We start from the raw sequence: 21,400 nt of genomic DNA, 5'->3' as shown, positions 1-21,400 counted from the left end.
TAAGCCCAGTATAGAACAATTCCCGTGTAACTGAACAATTTGGAGGTACAACAGGATTTAGTGTCATGTGACTGTGCCTACCGTCAAAATCAGGCACTAGACATGAAGCCCAGAAGCCGGCAGGTACCAGGAATAGGCTTCCAGCATCATTTGGTTGGCAACAGGCTGTACACATCATTCACGGGGCTTCTATTAACCTATTATTATTGTTGCTATTCTTCTTAAATGCCAGCTTAAATCGCCGTCAGCTCCCTTTTACACTTATGTCAGGTTCAACGTGCATGAATTACGAAGTGGAAAACAAAAACATTAAGTCACACGCTTTGGTGGAAGTGAGGAGATTATATGAAAATGAATCCAGCTCCATGGGCTGGCCTCATGTGGCCCTGCCCATTATTACACAGGTGCACACTAACAGGGCTTGCTGCTTTACTTTCTAATCACTATGTTTTCAAGTGTGCCTTCAAGATTGTTGAGTGTTAAACTGTCTCTTTATTCCCAAGCAAGGTCAGCTTCCCCAGCCTCCCATACAACCTGTCTCCTGCTGGGATAAAGAGGAAGGTAGGAATGTTAAAACAATAATGCTATGGTCTGAGGCCAGCAACGGGTAATCAGATCCTAGCAAGGTAGAGGCTGTTACCTGGGAGGTTATTGGAAGAAAATAGGCCTAGCTTGCAACGACTTGTGTCTGTTCCTACCTTCCTTGTTTTCTCCTTTTCATCCCACCCCCAGTTATCAGACGGAATAAACCTTTTTCTACATTTTTTTTCCCATCAAGAGGCACCAAGAAGCTTTCTTTGTGTGGGTATGAGCAAAAGACTCAAGAGTTCCAAGACTGTGGCCTGACGCACTGCTGGACTTTAACCCGAAGCAGTGAGCTGATGTGGCTGGCTTCAGCCAGACAAGGCCCCTACAGCTCAATGCCATACTGCCTTGCCTCAAAGAAAACCCAGTATTTCGAACTTTAGTGTTAGGAGATAGATCAATTAGGGGGTCATCATTCACATTAAGAAGAGAGTCAAGCTAGGTTTCTTTGGACAATGGCTAGAATGTTCAACATATGATTTAGAATACACTCAACCTTTCTGAAGAAGCATCTGAAGAATAAAGTTGGAAGACAACAGGTTTGTTTCTTTTACTAATGTAAAGTTCCAGAGTCTTTTGCCAGCATTTGTTATTCGTATTTAGCCAATGTGTCCTGCCATAAGATCATTCAACCTGTTTTTACCCCAAATGGATAAAACCAAAAGGAGGGGAGGAGTAGGGTAGCCCTGCTTTTTGAGAGAAGCAAGAGATCGAACAGAACACACTGGGGTGGAGCATGCTCCGTGGTGAGGGAAGCTGGAATCACAATCTTGGGGCTGGCAAAGATCATCTATCCAATCCGTCATGAGTGGCAGAACTGGGGTCCAGAGACGAGAAGTGATTTGCTTAAGCCCACAGAGTAATTCACTGGTAAAACTGACGTTGGAAGGAAACTGTGGGCTCCAATGAGCAGAGACTAGGCTGTGGCATTCTTGTCTTGCCAGGCCCCGCCCTTCCCCAGTGGGCCAGCCCACTTCCCCTGGAAGCTCCAAATCTACATCTTTCTTGATCCTGGGGGTTGGTGTGGAGCCCCAGAGGCCATAATGGGACAGATCCATTTTCTCCCCTTGGAACCCTGTCTCATCAGGAACCGCTCAGCCTTCCCACCCTTCCCTATTCCCACCCTAGCCTGGAGGCCTCTGGAGAGGAATACTCTGGGGTTGGACCCAACTTCTCAGGCTATCCCATATTTACACTTCTGCACCTGCTAGAACCAAGCCACTAACTTCACCTCCACCTTAGAGAGAAATCCGAGCCTATCAGATAAGGAGAGGCTTTCAACATTCAATGCCCTCCCCCTTTAAAACTTCTTACCCAAAACATCCTTGCCAGTGAAAGAAATGTCTCTTCTAGTTGAAACCAATTCTTCCACTTGTTCACTAGAGCCCAGTGTCTCCACAGCCTAAGACTCATTCCCCCCTCAATTTTCCCCCTATCACTTTCACCTTCTCTCACTGGCTCTTTGCCATTTGCATGTAAGTGTGAGTTACTACCATCTTCAAAGAATGAGCCAACCAAAAGCCTTGGCACACTGGACAGATGTTGGGAAGAATGAGATGAAAAAGGAAGAAGAGAAAAAAGCTAGCCTCTCTCAACCCTAAATCCTGATTCATCCACCTTTGGATCCTACACATTCTATCTGCTTATCTTCTCAGGCAACCTCTACTTCCCCACCTTCTAAAAGCTCCTCAACTCACTGCCATCTGGCCTCTGCTCCCATTACATCACTGAAACATCACCAGTGACCTTTTCTTTCTAAATCCAAAGGAGCCTTTGCTTCATTATCCCGTTTGATCTGTCTGCTGCATTTGGTTCTACTGGACATTCCCACCACAGAACGTACCCTGCCATCGGCCCCCTGATCTCCCAGATATTTGAGAAGTACCTCTCTGTCTTCTTTTCATGATCCACCTCTACTGGCTCTTTGAATGGTGTCTCTCAGGGGGTGCCTGGCTGGCTCAGTTGGTTAAGGGTCTGACTCGCTTTCAGCTCAGGTCGTGATCTCAAGGTTCATGGGTTTGAGCCCCACATTGGGCTCCAAGCTGAAAATGCAGGGCCTGTTTGGGATTCTCTCTCTCCTTTCTCTGGCCTCCCTCTCAAAATAAATAAATAAGCTTAAAAAAATAATACATGGTGTCCCTCAGGGCTCGATTCTGGAAAGATTCTGGGATAGAGTAGATTAATTTAACCAGATTTCACATAGATACAGGCAGCTGTAAGGAGCCTTCTAATAGCTTTAATTACAGCTCTTCTTTTTCTCCCCTTCTAAGAACCTGATAGTATGGCCCAGGGTCAGTTATCTTCTCGAATTACTTGTAGTAGGATTATCCTGAGGCGCTCTTGCTAGCTAACCATTTCCATTTCAATTACCATGTTCTTGGTCCAGAAACTGTCTGACTCCATTTCATTCCGATCAATTTCACTTCCATCTCTTCCACACTGACCTCTCCCACATCTACATCTCCAGCTCAGAACTCTCTCCCGAGTTCCAAAACCAAACATTAAGTAGACACCTCCAAATGGAAGTCTGCATGCTATCCCCAACGCAACTCTCACAACCTACTGTCCCCTAATACTCTCACCTCAGTGATGGTACCCACTCGAGGAAGCCAGAAAACTGAATCTTCCTTGATACTGACCAACCCTCAGACTCAGTTGTCAAATCCTGGGATGCTTACCTCCTTAGTGTCTCCCATATTCATGCAGTTCTCTCCTTCTCCACTGCCCCATCCATAACTTCAAACTTAATAATTCTCATCTACATCACTACAATAGTCTCCAAACCAAAAGAGGATAGGGTAGCAAAGAAAATATTACCAGTGCAAAGTATGAAGCAGTTTCTTAGCTTTGAGTAAATATACACGTGTGTGTGTGTGTGTGTGTGTGTGTGTGTGTGCGTGTGTGCGCACGCGCGTGCTGTGCAACATGACATGTATTTATCATTACGGCTTTGCAGAGCTCTCTCTCTCTCTACAGGTCTGTGCAGGTGTCTAAGCTCCCTCTACAGCCACATATGGCTACCGAGCACTTGAAAGTGGCTAGTCTGAATTTTGATGTGTTCCAATATAATATACACACTGGATCTCAGACTTACTATCAAGAAAAGAATATAAAATACCCCACTCATTATTTTGATATTGATTAATGTTGAAATGATCATATTTTGGATATATCAGGCTAAACAGAACATATTAAGATTAACTTCACCTTTTTCAACTTTTTAAACCCTGGCTACTAGAACATTTTAAATTGTATTTCTACTGGACAGCACGGGTCTAGAGGCTGGAGTCTGCCGCTTACACTGGGGACTTAAGATCCCCTCAAAAGTAGACTGGTCCTCTCCGTATCCAAAAATGTTTTGGGATCAGCAAGTTGCATGTTTTCTTCAGAGGCAGGGACCTGTCTTAACTTGGGGATCTGGTCAATGGAGTCTCTCTTGTTGGGAAGCACTTCTGCTCAGTGGATAAAATGCAGCTTATAAGGTACGTAAAGTCCAATATATTAATGTCAAATGTACCAAAAAGAAAAAAAAGCTCTCTCACAAGGGATTCCAGCATCCTGGCATGCTTCCACATCCCAAACTACGGTCTCCTGTTAAGTGGACATGATATTCAAGGGTAGGGGCTGTGAATTACTTCTCTTACTCCTCCCCACAGCACCTGGTGCATTACTGCACAGAGAACTTGCTCTCGGGCTGGCTAACTGGATCCGGCTGACAGGGGACTGAGTTTTCTCTGTTATCTTCTAAAGCCCTGCATCACTGAATCAGCTTTAAATCCTCCTCACTGCCTGGGTGAAGACACACACAATCTTCTCATTTCTACACGCTCCAACACCAAAATGAAACAAAGAACCTACCCATCTTCTTACCAACTGAGATTTATTTCTTCCATAAGGACTTTAGCATTAGGCAAATGGGGAGCTGGCACAAGAACCAACTTAAGAGAATGGAGGAAACTAATTCACTGGTTCCATGTTCAACAATACACCTGGCTAGTATCGATCTGCAAGAAATGGAAGCTGCATTCGGATTGAAACCAACAGGAAAATGTCTGATAATAACCTTGGGCATGATTCCAGCTGACCACAGTAAATGCCCAAGGAAACTCATATTTACTTTCACCAACAGAGAACAGTAAGTATCTCCCTTTTAAAATACATGCTGCTCTGAGGGGTTAAATAGATGGTGATACTACTAAAGGAAGCCACCAATGTCTCTGGAAATCCAGTCATCTTTTTGATCATTAGCGGGTGAGCATCCTACCTCCCAATTGACATAATGCACCTTCTTCAAGACAGCAGTCTCTTGGCACTGCTCCGCTTTGAAGTCAAGCCCTAAATGAACTCCTGCTAATGTGGCGTATCGAACCAGCCCTTTTTTTTTTTATTTCCAAGGCCTTTTCAGTTGGTTCGTGGTACACCCATCTTCATGGAAGTGACTATTGCAGGCTAGAATTACAACTTCCTTCTGACAGTACAAGGCACTCCTAGAAGAACTTGACCAAGGTCGTCAACCAAATCCTTAAGCAGACAGCTTTGGGCGGGGGGTGGGGGGAGGGCTGGGCCTTATTCGAAAGGGTTCATGGGGTACTTGCTGGATCTGGAGGATTTGTCTAGGCACAGTCTGAGAGCTGGGGAGATATGAAGGCACTGTCCTTGCCCACAAGGGGTACTCACCCCTCAGGAATTGGGTCTTGGAGGAGGACTAGTACATCCACACCACCCCTGACCACTCAGTTTCTCTCCTTGACAGCCAAGCTTATGAGTCACCTTGCATCATGTTGAAGCAAGAAAATAGCAAAGAAGGGACAACAAGTGAAGGATCAAGAATAAACGCTGTAACGATGGAAAGAAGAGTTGTCAGACACATCCCAAACCTGAGCACCATGGTCAAGTAGTAGGGGTAATACGATTACATCCCAAGATAGAAGCTTGATCAGAAAACCTAGGTAATTTTGTTATTTCTTTTCTAATTTAATCAGTGTTACTTAATTCTATTTACTCCTCTCCTTTCTTATATATTTTTTCAACGAAAAAGAAGGCAGGTGGAAAAACTATAAATATTCCTTTCAGAGAAATTTCCCCTTGAACATGACCGCACTGCACCCTCAATATCCTTATCAATTTGCTAGTTACAAGGATATAAAATAAAGATTGTTTTAAGGCCCGTTTATTTATGTGCGCCAGCTTCACGCCTCATTTCCTTAAAGGGCTATGCCAGGCTCTGTATTAGAGGCCAGAGATACAGCGATGACAAGACTGGCTTCTACTCCACGTTCCCCAGGAAACTGACTCGTGGAGAGGTCACCACACTCCTTTCTGCCCCCAATGCACCTGATAACACACCTCTTAGCACACAGTGCCCTTATCATCCTGTAGGTAAACTATCTGTTTATGTGCCAGTCTCTTCTAGAATCCCCAGATCACAAACTGCTTGAGGGCTCAGAGCTCAACATGTAGTAGGTACTCAATCAACGCGGGCTGAGTTCAGCAGGATCACAAGAGAAGCTTCGTGGAAAATATATAGGCAAACGCACATAGACACAGAAATACTGCGCACAGCTTTCCAAGTGCCACACTAAAAAGAGAGCACAGGGGCGCCTGGGTGGCTCAGTCGGTTAAGCGGCCGACTTCGGCTCAGGTCATGATCTCACGGTCCGTGGGTTCGAGTCCCGCGTCGGGCTCTGTGCTGACAGCTCAGAGCCTGGAGCCTGTTTCAGATTCTGTGTCTCCCTCTCTCTGACCCTCCCCCATTCATGCTCTGTCTCTCTCTGTCTCAAAAATAAATAAACGTTAAAAATTAAAAAAAAAAAAAAAAGAGAGCACGGTTCATTACAAAAGGGCATTTGACACAACTGCTGAGATTTAAATAAAATTTTTACTTACAGACAATGGCATTCAGCAACCTAAGTTCACACTCCAGGTCTTGCAGTCAAGCTTTATGGCCCTTTATTTACCCAGAAATTTCCTTTTCCATATCCCTAGGTAAAGTCAGAGTGAGTTTGGGGAGCCAATGTGTGCCTCAGCTAATAAAAAGAGAACTACTTTGCTAATTGCTACTTTAAAAATTTTTTGTTGTTTTATAGAGAGAGAGACAGAATGTGTGATCAGGCAAGAGAGACAGAGGGAGAGGGAGGGAGGAGGAGGGAGAAAGGGAGAGAATCCCAAGCAGGCTCCTCGCTCAGCGCTGAGCACGTCGGGGCTCAATCTCACGACCACCGCGAGATCATGACCTGAGCTGAAATCAAGATTCGGACACTCAATTGACTGAGACACCCCGGCACCCGCTACTTTAAAATGATGTTTTGTTACTGAGTCCTGTTTCCTCTAAACTGTATGAATTCACGTTTGATAATAAGTGGGAGAAGGATCCTGTCCTCTGGAGGGGAATCTCTTAAGTTTTTCATGAACTGTAAGTAACTTTGGAATTCAGCAGTCATACCTTGCTGACGGTTGTGGCGCCAGTGACCCGTGTGCAATTTTGATCATTATGGGTGGGTGCTGGGCATAACAAAGAATGTACACAATTTGAAACGTGAGGATATTAGCAAAGCTAAGGATCGACAGAAACTACTAAAAACCATAAAAAGAAATGCTATTTGACATTTTCCCTCGCCACTCTCTCTTCAACAATCTTTGTTATTAAGTGGTTAACATGAGCCTAGCTATTCAAGTAAAATCACTAGCCAGGGAAAGTCCAGCCCTCAAGTGTAAATCCAAACTTAGAATAGACCCCTACAGTGATCAAAGTTTGCTGAGAAAAGGGGTTTCTAAAACCTGAGTAGTGGATTATAAATTGGCTGCAGCCCTGATTTAAACCGACCAAATTTTCAGTAGCCCATGACAACGATAGACAACTTGGAAAGCTTTTTTAATTCTTTTTAAGGTCATTCACTTATTTTGAGAGATACAGAGACAGCACAAGTGGGGGAGGGACAGAGAGAGAGGGAGAGAGAGACCCAAGCAGGCTCTGCACTGTCAGCCTAGAGCCCAACGTGGGGCCGGAACCCACGACAAGTGAGATCATGATCTGAGCTGAACCCGAGAGTCAGACGCTCAACCGACTGAGCCACCCAGGCGCCCCCTGTAAAGTTTTGTGTGTGTGTGTGTGTTTTTTAATCAAAGGTAGACCGAAGCCATTACTTTACCAGTTCAGCTTCTGTATACACACCCGCACTTACTTTAGGCTAGAACTGGCAAAAAGATGTGAAGGGAATGTACCTCACTCCAGGGGGTGTTGTACAGGAAAGATCTTCCACTTGGGATCTTCAAATCCCAGCTCAACTCCTTCGAAGAAGTGTGACTCTGGGAAAGTCACTCACCCTCTCTGAGCATCCATTTCCTTATTTCTAAAACAGCACAGAGGTGCAGGTGCAACCTCGCCAGCTTTGCAGGATTCTTTAGAGCCACCTCCGGGATGAGACGTCACAAGTGACAGTGCAAAGTACTTCAACTTTCTTCCTTCCCTTGACTTCCTCTGCCCACCCGCTCAGAATCAACCAAGGGGCAGAAGAGTTCAAAGGCAAAAAGGGAAGGAAAAGAAGTGAGCAGGAGAGTCAAATGATACAAACTGGAATTTGATGCTGCCTCTCTCTCCCCTGCACCATCTTCGTTACAGGCTTTAAGTGGTCATTTGTGTTGTTTTTTCAACGCTAAATCAGGAGTTCTTTAGTGGTTCAGAGGAATCCTGCGGTAAGAAACTTATTGGAATGGTTTATATCCCACGAGACCATAGGCCCTACATCACGTATGCCACTCAGTAAGTGGCTCAAATGCGGGACACATTAATATTAAACTGCCCTAAGAAAAATATATTTTATAAAACAGAAACACAGTGAACAAAAGCCCACAGCACTCTAATTTCTTGTGTTTTCATGTTTTTGGAAGTTGTTCTAAGCCTGCCTTTGAACCCTTGTAACCCTTATGAAGAAAAAGCAGTTCCATGATGGGCTGGCCTGGGAATCTGTGAGCCTTCATTTACGGAGTTCACAGAAAATGCTACATCACAAAATACTTTCTTAAAAACCTCTTCCCAGGGTCAAACTCCTTGGCCAATCAAAATATTGCACCTTTTAACTTGGGGGAAACGACTACAAAAAGGATTGTTCTAACTAGTCTGTCACTTGAACTTGAGAGTTGGAAGAGAGGTCTTTCCAACTTTCACAGGACCTCAGGACAGTGAAAACCCACCACCCATTTGGTGTTTTTGATTCCTTGAGGATATACTAAGCTCAGGTGGTTGACAACCATCTTCCACACCTGCTAAAATAATCATGCACAAGGGCAGAAAGAACTCATGAAATTTGGGATACCAGTCACTGAGATGGAAGGAAGCTCCGAGCGCCCCCGTTTCCACACTTTCATTATTAAAGGCATGCAACCCGTTTCTAAGTAGTAAATGCAGCTTCCCCAGGTTTCTACTATCTGAAGACAAACCCTCCCAGCACACTCTGGAAATGCTTAGGATTCATTTAAAATGCACCTTGCTTCTAAATGCATCACGGAGGGACCCTTTTACTTATTTATTTTGAAATGTTCAAACGAATGGGGAAGTTTTGCTTCCATATCGTTTTCATTTTTCCAAAATTGGCATTAGGCACCAAAATGAGTTGGGGACCGAATCATTCCTCAGCTGGAATTTATAACTTAACCCCGGACTCGTCCCAAGCTTTGCGAAGCGAATACCATTTTAAAACGTACTGTGGGATTTTTATCTTCAGACGAGAAGACACCTAAAAGGAAAAAGGCCATCCCCTCCTCCCAAGGCAGAAAAACAGCATAGCCCAAACAGCCCGTTTCCTACCAAGCCAATACAATAATGCTTTGTAAGCTGAGAGCAGCGCCCGGTATAGAAGCTAAGTATAAACAGCTGAGAAGGATTAGGCGGTAGCTCCATTCTCATTTACATGAAAATCCTCCAAGCATCGTTTTCCTCGCTGGCTGCGGGCGCAGAAGGAACTCTTTTGTGCCATAGCCAAGCATAACATTTGCATCCTTTGTCTTTACTTACCAGTCGAGGCTGTGGGCATGTGTGCTCTATTTCCTCCATGGTTTCTGAGGGAGGCTCATTGGAAAGGGATTTTGGGATACCTGTTTCTGACTCAGCATCAGTGGTAAGTACTGGCATGGCCAGTGAATGCTCCCTCCAGCTCTACACCCTCTGTGAGTCTCCTCCCAGGCAGAGAATGTTTTCTTTGTCACGTATTTTTCTCTTCTTCACCCATCCCCCTTCTTCGCCCCTTCTTTCTGTCTTCCCTGGGGGAAGTGAAGAGGTTACCCCCACACACACACCCCCTCCCGTTTCCTTCCCCGAGAAGCCAAAAGGCAAGGCCTCAGTTTATCACTATAACAACCAGACGGCACTGGTGCGGCGGGTGCGGGATACAGTACCTCATTTGCATGGAGCGCGCTGGTTGGCTACTGTCATCATAGTACCACTCCGCCGGGGAGCGGCGGGGCCCCATTGGCTGGCCGGCCGTGCCCACGGGGTCCGAACTTGCTGCTTTTGTTTCTTCCGCTTGATTCAGTTGCAAAGGTCTCTGCCCGTGCGGGGCGAGGCACCCGCGCTGCACTAGCCAGATAGGATAAAACCGCTTCCTGAGGGGTCCGGGACTCCTCGAGGAAGGACGTAGCAGACCTCCATTAAAAAAAGGACCATGTCCCTGGCATGAGTGTTTGATGTGCTATAGTCAGAATTTTGCTAAATAGGAGTCACCCTGAAGACAAAGCAACATTTGGGCCCAAACTCCCTGTGCCCACGATTGCCAGCTGGCCTCAGAGAGCCCCTCAGGACATTTATTGTGGGCACCTGAGTGTTCATCCCCTTGACGGCAACAAGAGCATTGGCAGCACCCCCCACCCCCACCCCCACCCCCAGGCCTGGTGTAGCTCCAGATCCTGCCCCTGGGGCTGCCCTGAGAGGAATTTTGAAGGAGGTAGATTGTCTGACAACCCACCTCCCAGTTGCTTCCTCCCTCAACCACTTCTCTCCTCTCCCCAGCTATTCTGAGTTTCCTCAATGAAGTCTTGTTCCATACACTGGTCTCTTATTCCTCTGTTCCTATTTTACCAGTCCTGGGTCCCATTTCCTAAGCACCCTGCTCTCAGCCAAATGCTCATGCCAGTCACACAAACATTCCAGTTGGGGTGTTAGTGATGATGTGCCTTAATGTCTAAATCATCCATGAATATCCCCCATTGTAAGAGGGGCGTTCCAAAGACACACACTCAAAGAACTTACAAAGGTATTCTTTCTGGTGAAATATCACACTTATAGTAACATTAATAAAAATCATGGCAGTTGCTACCATTTCTAAAGCACAGGCACAGTGCTTTACCCAGATTTTGTTTAATCTTCGTTAGAACCCAAAGTCGATCCTATTAGTCCCATTTAAATTGCAATTGAGAGTAATTGCCGAGGGCCTCAAACTCATAAGCAGAGTTGCAAGGATTGGAAAGATTTGCGGGGGATGGGGGTGGGAGCTGGGATGTAGCAGGTGTAGTAGTAGAAAAAGCACCTAGGTAGGACTCCTCATAAGACAAGTCCCTGGGCTTCTAGATCTTTCATTTTAATCTATAGCAGTGTTTTTCGTCCAAGTGTGGTCCAGGACCAGCAGTACCAACATCAGCATCATCTGGGAACTCCTAAAAATGCAAATTATTGGCCCTTCAAGACCTGATTCCGTACGTCTGGTGTCAGGCCAGCAATTGCAGTTCTAACAAGTTCCCAGGTGATATTAATGCTGCAGGTCTAAGGACCATACTTCGAGAACCAATAGTCCAAAGGATGGGAGAAAGGGGAACCCTCTTGCACTGTTGATGGGAATGCAAACTGGTACAGTCACTCTGGAGAACAGTGTGGAGCTTCCTCAAAAAACTAAAAATAGAACTACCCTATGATCCAGCAATGGCACTACTAGGTATTTATCCAAAAGATACAAAAATACAGGTTCGAAGGGGTACATGCACCCCGATGTGTATGGCAGCATTATCAATAGCCAAACTATGGCAAGAGCCCAAATGTCCATCGACTGATGAATGGATAAAGAAGTGTATACACACACACACATACAAACACAAAATGGAATATTATTCACCCATTAAAAAGAATGAAATCTTGTCATTTGCAATGACATAGATGGAGCTAGAATGTATTATGTTAAGCGAAATAAGTCAGAGAAAGACAAATACCGTATGACTTAACTTGTATGTGGAATTTAAGAAACAAAACAGATGAACATATGGGAGTTGGGGGGGAGAGAAGAGAGGGAAGCAAACCATAAGAGACTCTTAATGACAGAGAAAAAACTGGGTTGACAGAGGGAGGTAGGTGGGGGATGGGCTAGATGGGTGATGGGCATTCGGGCGGGCACTCGTGATGAGCACTGAGTGTTGTATGTAAGTGATGAATCACTGAATTCTACTCCTGAAACCAATATTGCACTGCATGTTAACTAAAATTTAAATTTTAAAAAGGGTGGGATAAAAACACTGTCCTGCTTCCCTCACAGAATTTGGGAGACCAAATAAATATTATGTGAAAGCACTTTGTAAATTAGAATGTGGCATATTAATATAGGGGCATTATTTTCATTGCCCCTCAAATCAAGAGAGCTAGCCTTAAAAAAAAGAAAATGGATTCTGCAGCATAGATTTTCAGTTACACATCCTGGCACTTTAAATGAGAATGGCATCATCCGACATCTCCATTATTACCTATGCTTAAGAGAGCTCCAGTAATGCAGGAATTCCAGTGACGCCGGGGTCGTCTGAAAAGGAGTCATCCCACCCACTTCCTGGCCTTTCCTTCCTGCCCTGTCTGCCCTCCTGGAAACACAAAACACCTCAAGCTGCAAGTTTATCTCTAACAAGCCTGGAAGAGCCAAACCCTACAATACACTTAAGAGGTCCTTTCCCACTGTGCTGGGTGATATGGGAGTGATATTGTTCATCTCATCTCAATATTTTCCTTACCTTACAGTGGCAGCTCCCAAATGTGGTCCCCAAAGGAGCCACAACAGCAGCCCTGGGAACTTGTCAGAAATTCTTCCTTCCCTGCCACAGATTACTGAATCAGACGGTGGCGGTGGCGACTAGGAATCTGTGTTTCGGTGAAATCTGCAGGTTCTGCCACTTAGTAAAGTTTGAGAACCACTGTCTAGAGCCACACGGTCCCATTGGAAAGCACTTAACCCCCCTTAACCCCCACTAGGTTCTGGGCCACTTGCCAGCTTGGTTCCTAATTGGTCCTCGAATTCCCTTTCTAGAATGGAAGGCTCATCTGCTCACCTGCCTATTTAGCAGAGTCCTGGTGTCCAGCAGGGTCCTTGTGGGAGTAATTTTAACGTGGGGGCTTCCACATGCTGTTAAGGTGATTAGCTGAGAATGACCAGTTAATTCCACAGTATGGAATTAAATGTTCCATAACCCTCTAGGGGTTAGCAGAGGGGAAGGGGATGACTGTAAAGGGATAGCAGAAGGTAAGTTATGGGGGTGATAGAATTGTTCCCTATCCTGATATAGTAATGGTTACACAAGTCTATGCCTGTGTTAACATTGTTAAAAACTCCATGGAGGACATTTGTCAGTACATGCTAACAGCCTTTAGAACATGCATGCCCTTTGACCTAGGAATTCCTCCTGGGAACCTATCGCCAAAGAAATAATCAGAGAAGCACACAAATATGTACAAAGACGCTTAATGCAGGGGCGCCTGGGTGGCTCAGTCGGTTAAGCGTCCGACTTCAGCTCAGGTCACGATCTCACGGTCCGTGAGTTCGAGCCCCGCGTCGGGCTCTGGGCTGATGGCTCAGAGCCTGGAGCCTGCTTCCAATTCTGTGTCTCCCTCTCTCTCTGCCCCTCCCCCGTTCATGCTCTGTCTGTCTCTGTCTCAAAAATAAATAAACATTAAAAAAAATCAAAGACGCTTAATGCAGAATTACTTATAACAGGCAAAAAAAAATAGAACTTACAGCAACAGGAGTAATGGTTAAAACAAAATACGTTCATATAGTGTTAGACGTGCGTTAGCGGTCATGTTTTTGAAGCCATTCTAATGCTATGGCGACATGTTAACATTACATCACCAAAAAAAGCAGACCACAAAATAAGATACCAAAAGATATGTACATGCCTAGAGAAAAGTCCCACAGGGAAGTACACCAAGATGTGAATAGTGACATCTTTAAGCTGTGGGATCGGGGGCGATATTTGCTTTCTTTTTTGTATCTTCGTATCTATAACAAGTATGTAAAAGATGAACATCTATTACCCTTTTAGTCAGGAAAAAAATGAACATCACCCCTCCTCCCCAACGGTATGAAGGGCTGGGTACGGGGTCGGGGTGAGGCAGACAGACGTTGGCACATGAACATACACAAAGAGGCAGGGACTCAGTGAAAGGAAACAAGAAAGCTAAAAGCGAGGGACAAGCTGGGAGAGTCCTCTCTCCAGTTAGGATAAGTAGAGGCATCGTGTTGGAGGCAGGCTGTCCAGAAAATCTCCAGGGAGCATTTGGGGCCAGGGGTCCTGAGTCCTGTACCCTGCGCGAGCAGGGCACGGCTTCGGTGAGAGCTCGACACATCGGCGCTGCCGCTCACATGCACAGCCGTCGTTATCTCTCCCATTTATTGAGTACCTCTTACATCCCTAGCACTGTGCTGGGTACTTATCCTGGGCTACTTGTAAGTCCCACAACAGCTGAGCAGATAGCAACAGGGGCCCCCCTCTGCAGACGAGGAGACCAACCTGTAGAGACTTCAGCTTAGAAGAGACCTACAAAATGACATTATTCTTCCTACAAGCGGTATGCCCTTGAACAACATCATATTGTTGAAAGTCCATTCCCAAAGATCTGCAGGGAAGAACTAAAATTATCTCTTTAGAGCAGGAGCCCGTGTGAGCCCGATCCCCCCAGGCCTCACTGTGGTGGACAACGGCCGGCCCGCTGCCACCTGCTCTCAACTGCATCTCTGTGTGAGGGCTTGCTCTGGCCATGGGAGACCCCCCCAACAACAGCCCCGGGGAGGCAGAGCTGAGGGGCTGGGAAATTAACAGCCCAAATCCCTAAGAGCTCTCAAGCAGTGACTGACAGGAGCGAAAGTCTAAACACCCCCGTGGGTTCGGCCCTCAAGTGGGATGACTCCAAATCGCGTGCTCCCCGTGGACAGAGGTCCCCAGTGGGATTCAGGTCCACTTGCCATGGTGTGGCTGGCTTGACAGTGCTCCCCGCCATCGCCCGGCTTTATTCCCTCGTCTTGATTGCCCACACTGCTGCCGCTGTTTCCTGGGCTCACTTCCCAAACAAACTGCTGGAACTTGAATCTTTGTCTCAGGATCTGCTCCCGGGACATCTCCAAATAAGACTATTTCAGCGCCCCATCGTAAAGTTAATATCTGTTTCTTATGGCAAAATGTCTTTTATATACTCATATGGATAAAAATGAGCCATAACACCACATGGAAATGCCTGTTCGCCTGTGTTTTTGAAGTAGGCCTTACACTTAAGAGTCTTCTTCTTTCAAAACGCTTTTTCTTTACCTTTTTTATTTTCCAATCTTTAGTCATCCTTTTTTTTTTTTTTTTTTTTTTTATTTATTTTTGGGACAGAGAGAGACAGAGCATGAACGGGGGAGGGGCAGAGAGAGAGAGGGAGACACAGAATCGGAAACAGGCTCCAGGCTCCGAGCCATCAGCCCTGCGCCTGACGCGGGGCTCAGAGCCTGACGCGGGGCTCGAACTCACGGACCGTGAGATCGTGACCTGGCTGAAGTCGGACGCTTAACCGACTGCGCCACCCAGGCGCCCCTAGTCATCCTTTTAGAAAATTTTATGTCCATTGTATAAAAATGTTAGCTCAACCGTAGTGGTAATTTTAAATTATTTAGCTATAGTCTGTATGTCCCTCCATATATTATACTGCTCCTACTATTTATCAAGAATGCCGTATGTAAAACCCCCTTCCAGGGGCACCTGGGTGGCTCAGTCAAACATCCAACTTCGGCCCAGGTTGTGATCTCACGGTTCGTGGGTTCAAGCCCCGCATCAGGCTCTGTGCTGACGGCTCAGAGCCTGGAGCCTGCTTCGGATTTTGTGTCTCCCTCTCTCTCTGACCCTCCCCCACTCACACTCTGTGTCTCTCTCTCCTTAAAAAATAAACATTAACAAAAAAATTTAAAAAAAAGAAACCTCCTTCCTCTGAAATCCCTCCTCCTTACCATCAATCGTGACTTCACTGTTTCTTCCACCTTCCCTTTTTCTTTCTCATTCATTTTTTCTCATTGCCTCAGATCTACCAAGCAAGGAGCTTATTAAAGAAAGGAGATTGAAAGAGCAACATAAAGTGGACAGAATTTAGTGTTTCCCGGAAACCATTATGACCTTCTACGGAATTTTGTTACATTCATGGCTCTATTTGGAGCCCCTTACTCAGTTTTCCACATGTGGCTTATGGTTTGGGCCTGAAACCTGACCTAGTCGAGAAAAAAATTCAACCATACTAAGTAATGAAACCCACATATAAATCCTTTTCACCTACTTCGGGAAAATTGTGGTAATAAAAATGTTTTCCATTGTAAAGCATTTCACCCCTCACTTGGTGCTTTTCCACATTAAATTATATCATAATAGCACTCTGAGATAGACAAGTTTTCATACTGAAAATTTTCAAATGAGCAAACAGAATCAGAGAGGTTAAGTGACTTGAGTAGGGTCACACAGTAAGGGGGACGAACTATCACCTGAATCCAGGTCTCTTGAATCAAAGTTCAACTCTGTTTTCCACTACACTACACTGTCTCCCTTTTTGATATAGTTATATTTGCTTTGTTAACAATGCTGCTGAGCTGACTCATGCATATTTCATCATCCAAAATAGCCCCTTCACCGCTTTCCTATTGAATTCATGTAACATGAAGCACTCTTCACTTATATTCATTTACTTCATTTCCTATCTCTAAAACCATGGACCTGGACTCATTGAGGGTGCTTGCATTTAATTATGACAGAAAAATAAACACAGAGGCATTGCCAGATTCACCAGTGGGTCAAGAGCCAGGCTGATAAAAGCCATTAGGGGGAAAAAAATAATGGTCAGACATAAAAAGTAGTCAGAGCTTCAAAACTTACTTTTTGAAAAACAAAATCAAGAAGATAGAATGAAGGTGCTTTATTTTATCCTTAACAGGGACTTTCTTCCTTTTGGGGCTTCTGTCATAATCAGAAAAGAATTAACTTTCACTCATTCGTTTGACCAAAATTTATTGAGTCTAAGCACTGTTTTTTTTTTAATTTTAAATTTTTAAATTTTTTATTTTAGAGAGAGAGTGTGTGAGTGGGGGAGAGGGGCAGATGGGGAGAGAGAATCCTGTTTTAAAATTTTATAATGTTTATTTTTTTTTTTGAGAGAGAGAGAGAGAGCGCGCATGTGCGTGAGTGGGGGAGGGGCAGAGAGAGAGGGAGACACAGAATCAAAGCAGGTTCAAAGTTCCGAGATGTCAGTATAGAGCCAGATGTGGGGCTCAAACCCATGAAACGTGAGATCATGACCTGAGCCAAAGTCAGACACTTAACCAACTGAGCCACCCAGCAGCTGATGGGGAGAGAGAATCCTAAGCAGGTTCCACGCTAACCCCAACGCTGGGCTCAATCCCATGACCCTGGGATCATGACCTGAGTGGAAATCAAGAGTCAGACACTCAACCAACTGAGACACCCAGGCACCCCAAGTTTAAGCACTGCTTTAATGTGCTGGGGAACAATTGCACAGACCCAACATGACTAACCTCCTACATGAATGAAAATGCCACCAACGAGATGTCATCTTACATCTTACATTTAAAAGAAATAAACATGAGACATAAGTCAGAAATGACCAGTCAGGAGCTCCATTTCTTAGCATTCAAAGACGCCATGCCATAGTGGCTGTGGCTGTGTTTGAGAAGGTCCTAAAAGAGGTAAGTTGTTTTTATCTATATGAGATGTGTTTATCTAAATGCTGGTGATCAAATCAGTTATAAATAAAGTACATTTTGTTTTGCTATAGCAAAACAGATAGGATAGTAGGGCTTTTTTTAATAAATTAAAGTTGCCCTGGCTGGAATAAATCATTCTTATTGACATTAGCAGCTGTGTAGTCAGTAAAGAATTATTGTTGCTATTACTTGGTGGTATTTATAAACACTTTTACTTTCTAAGTGCTTTACAATCACTTATTGTCTAATTAATATCTAATCATCTGTTTACAAGTAATAATCACACATGTAGTGCAGTTTAATCAAAACTCCAAATGCAGCCGCCATCATACTCAAGAATATTGTGTAAATTTTGGTCTCTCCGTGATGGGGTTTGGGTCCAGACATATGGCTGAAACAGACAATAGGAAAAAAATGAATAAAGACTCCTCTCTTGGATTTGAGCACAATTTGGATTCACAACTTTTGCATGTCAAATATATTATCTGTATGTCAGTGGATAAGTAAAAATACAGGTAATTTTCACCACTTAATGGCTCAATTACACATAGAAAAGTTTTAATTTGAGCCACAAAATTGGATGATAGTTTATGATAAATGTTCAAGGGCAGGCACTGACTTCACATTGGAAGTGTTAGTCACAATCACCATTTTGGTGATTATCATGAAAAAGATCAAATGTAGAAAAGGTGGCTCAGGGACCACCAAGGTTAATCTAACACACGGTCAAGTCTAGACCAAGCTGTGGTCAGTACAAACACCTGCCAGTCTTAATTACCTACTGAGCGTAAGTGGACTTACTACCATACGCCCGTCAGTCTCCCCAAGTGTTATTCTAGAAGTAATTATGGCAACCATGGAAGGATTTTTTTTTTTTTTTGTATGCAGGTGAAGGACGTGCATACTCATGCAGTTTTCCCATAAATTTTCCAACAAGGAGAATTGCTGAGTCAGGCTACTTGCATTGTCAAGGCTTTTTGTGTATGTTTTTCAATACTATTATCAAATTGTCTTGACCAAATTTATACTTCCTCTGATACTCCTAAAGGGTTGTCTTTCTTGCCTCTTGATATGCTGAAACCAGTTTGCTTCCTTCTTGCATTGCCACCAGACGCGGTTTCCCAGTACAGCAGCAAATACTGCTGTGTCCTGAGGATTGTGCCTGGGGCCTTGTGAACGTGATCCAAACGTGCCTGACTGGCAAGTGCGTGATCAAGGCCACCTGGTGCCACGATGATGGGCACTCCATTCACAGGTAGACCGTTATTACAATCCTTGCACTTTATACTGATTTTGAATGGCACGGACCCAAGAGTGAACTCTTCATCTTGCAGAATCTGCACCCAGCATCTTTGAATGCTCAAAGAGAGATTTGGTTTGGGGGCACCTGCCTGGCTCAGTCGGTGGAGCGTAGGACTCGATCTTGGAGTTGTGAGTTAGAGCCCTACGTTGGATGGAGAGATTACTTAAAAATAAGATCTTAAAAAAAAAGAGAGATTTGGTTTTATCTTCTGTAGTGGTTTCCTGTTGCTGTTTGTAACAATGTACTACAAACGTCGTAGCTTGAAACAACACAAATGTCTTATCTTAGTTCTGGAGGTCAGAAGTCTTGACGGAACTCAGCAGGCTAAAATCCATGTATCAGCAAGACTGCATTTCTTCTGGAGGCTCTAGGGGAAAAATCTGTTTCCTTGCCTCTTCCATCTTCTAGAGCTGCCCGCATTCCTTGGCTCACAGCCCTGTGCCTTCCATCTCCCAAGCCAGCACTGCATCAGTCCAGCCTCTGCTTCAGTAGCCAACCTTCTCTAACTCTCTTGCCTGCCCCTTTCACTTGAAAATACCGTTGCGATTCCATTAGGCGTTCGGATAATCCAGGATAATCTCTGCCATCTCAAGATCTTAATCACATCTGCGAAATCCCTTTTGCCATGTCAAGTGACATAGTTACAGGTTCCCAGGTTCCGGGAAATAGAATGTAGACATCTTTGGGGGGGCTATTATTCTGCCTACCACACATTCCTGAGCATGAATCAGACGGGCTATTTCATGTGCAGATATTTGAACAATACATTGCCTATAATTTTAAAACATGGTAATTTGTAAACCCCTGCTCTGTGTCAGGCACAGGCACTATGCCAGGTTTGCAAGTAAGAGTCAGTGCATAGAGAGGTTAAGTAATTTTCCCAAGGTCACAGAGCTGGTCAGTGGCAGAGCTGAGTTTCAAACTCAGGTCTGTCGGACTTCAAAGGCTGTGTTCATTGTGGGCCGTGGCTGTAGCTCAACATTTCCCGCACTCTGCTCAATTTGCTCTCCTTGGATAGCCTTCATGTTGAAAGCTTTTCACTTAGTTTGACATTGAACGATACAACCTAACCAGATAAAACCTTTTAAGCCCCTATGAATCTCATATTTGACTCATTCAGCAGGTGCCAGTGGAGGATGCCATCAGGAAACACTCATTCACGATGATGTCTCCACATGCTCTAATAAATCTTCCCCAAAGTAGCATCCGGCGGGTTCTTCCTCCATAATACAAACAGAAGTGCGCCCGCCAGGTTATCTTCTCCGTGGGTGAAATGTAAATGTCTGAATAGTATCAGGTGATGGCAGTGAGAAATAATCTTTCCAACAGCCTACAAGTATACGCACTATCTTATTCTTTTTTTAAATATTTATTTTTGAGAGAGAGAGAGAGACAGAGGATCCAAAGTGGGCTCTGCACCAATGGCAGAGAGCCCTGTGCGGGACTCGAACTAAAAAATCCATGAGATCGTGACCTGAGGCAAAGTCGAATGCTTAATCGACTGAGCCACCCAGGCGCCCCTCCCCCCCCCCCCCCCCCCCCCCCCCCCCCCCGGTCCCGTCTCCACTGTCTTATTCTTGAAAAAAGAGAGCCTGACACTTTAGGAGCCTCATTTCGTGTGTTAATCAAGTTTCTCATCCTCTCTGATTTACTTCGCAAAGTTCTCAGCCCCAGTTGCACATGACAATCAGCTGGGGAGCTTTCAAAACTACAGAAACCTGGTCCCCACACCCGGGAGATTCTGGCCTCACAGGCGTGGGTTGCAGCATCAGGACTTTTAAAAATACAGAATGGGGGTGCCTGGGTGGCTCTGTCGGTTAAGTGTCTGACTTGGGCCTCAGGTCATGACCTTGTGGTTTGCGGGTTCGAGCCCCACATCGGGCTCTGTGCTGACAGCTCACAGCTCAGATGGAGCCTGAAGCCTGCCTCAGATTCTGTGTCTCCCTCTCTTTCTCTCTCTCCCCATCCCCTGCTTGTGCTCTGTCTCTCTCAAAAATAAATGAACATTAAAAAAAAAAGACTTTAAAGATGCAGAACAACAACAAAAAAGGTTTAGAGCCACAGAGATGAAGTGAAGCAGAGATGATGAGAGACTTTATTAAGACATAGGTTTTGATGCTCAACTATTGGACTCACTTTTTGCCAAGAATGTCTGCTTTGTTTACATCGAAAACAATAAACCCTATTAATGTGTGTATCCCATGAAGGCGGCCACGTAAAAACCTTCACTGTGTCCAAAAGCGATCGTTTGAAACACCTCCTCTACTTCAGTGCCAGGGGAGGGGCTCTCTGGAATGACTCCCTAATGGCGCTTGACAGTAAGTGTAGACAGAGTCAATGTGCTTCCACTGAAGCCCACTCTGGCTACCAGAAGAAATACTCTTCAGTAAGTAAGTAAGCAAGCATGAGATAAGCACACTTGGAAAGAAAGATAGTCCTTTATTTCCTCAAAGTAGCCTGGAGAACCTCACCACACCATTCAAGTGTAGGAATTCAAAAGAAACAAAACCGTCAGCATTAAACCATGGCAGTCCTTGGCATG

The 21,400-nt window shown here is 44.8% G+C and overlaps 1 protein-coding gene across 9 annotated transcripts in view; it reads right to left on the bottom strand.

Annotated features, from left to right (window-relative positions):
- Nucleotides 1-21,400, bottom strand: part of PCYT1B (phosphate cytidylyltransferase 1B, choline) — a 138,097-nt gene that overhangs the window by 84,092 nt on the left and 32,605 nt on the right. Inside the window, exon 1 of one of the 9 annotated variants that reach the window (XM_019419731.2) lies at nt 15,801-15,889. The exons of 3 other annotated variants lie outside the window; for them this stretch is intronic. In XM_019419731.2, coding sequence (XP_019275276.2) covers nt 15,801-15,854 — 54 coding nt within the window. In that variant the 5' untranslated portion in view covers nt 15,855-15,889. Of the gene's footprint in view, nt 1-9,595; nt 9,959-15,800; nt 15,890-21,400 lie in introns of those variants that run through there. 5 more of the 9 variants (XM_019419725.2, XM_053891744.1, XM_053891745.1 and 2 more) reach the window with 5 other exon arrangements.

This window comes from Panthera pardus, unplaced genomic scaffold (genome assembly GCF_024362965.1).
Source record: "Panthera pardus isolate Hobbes unplaced genomic scaffold, ASM2436296v1 HiC_scaffold_27, whole genome shotgun sequence".
Lineage (NCBI taxonomy): Eukaryota > Metazoa > Chordata > Mammalia > Carnivora > Felidae > Panthera > Panthera pardus.
Note: the sequence above shows the minus strand (reverse complement) of the source record. Positions and strands in the feature narration are given on the sequence as shown.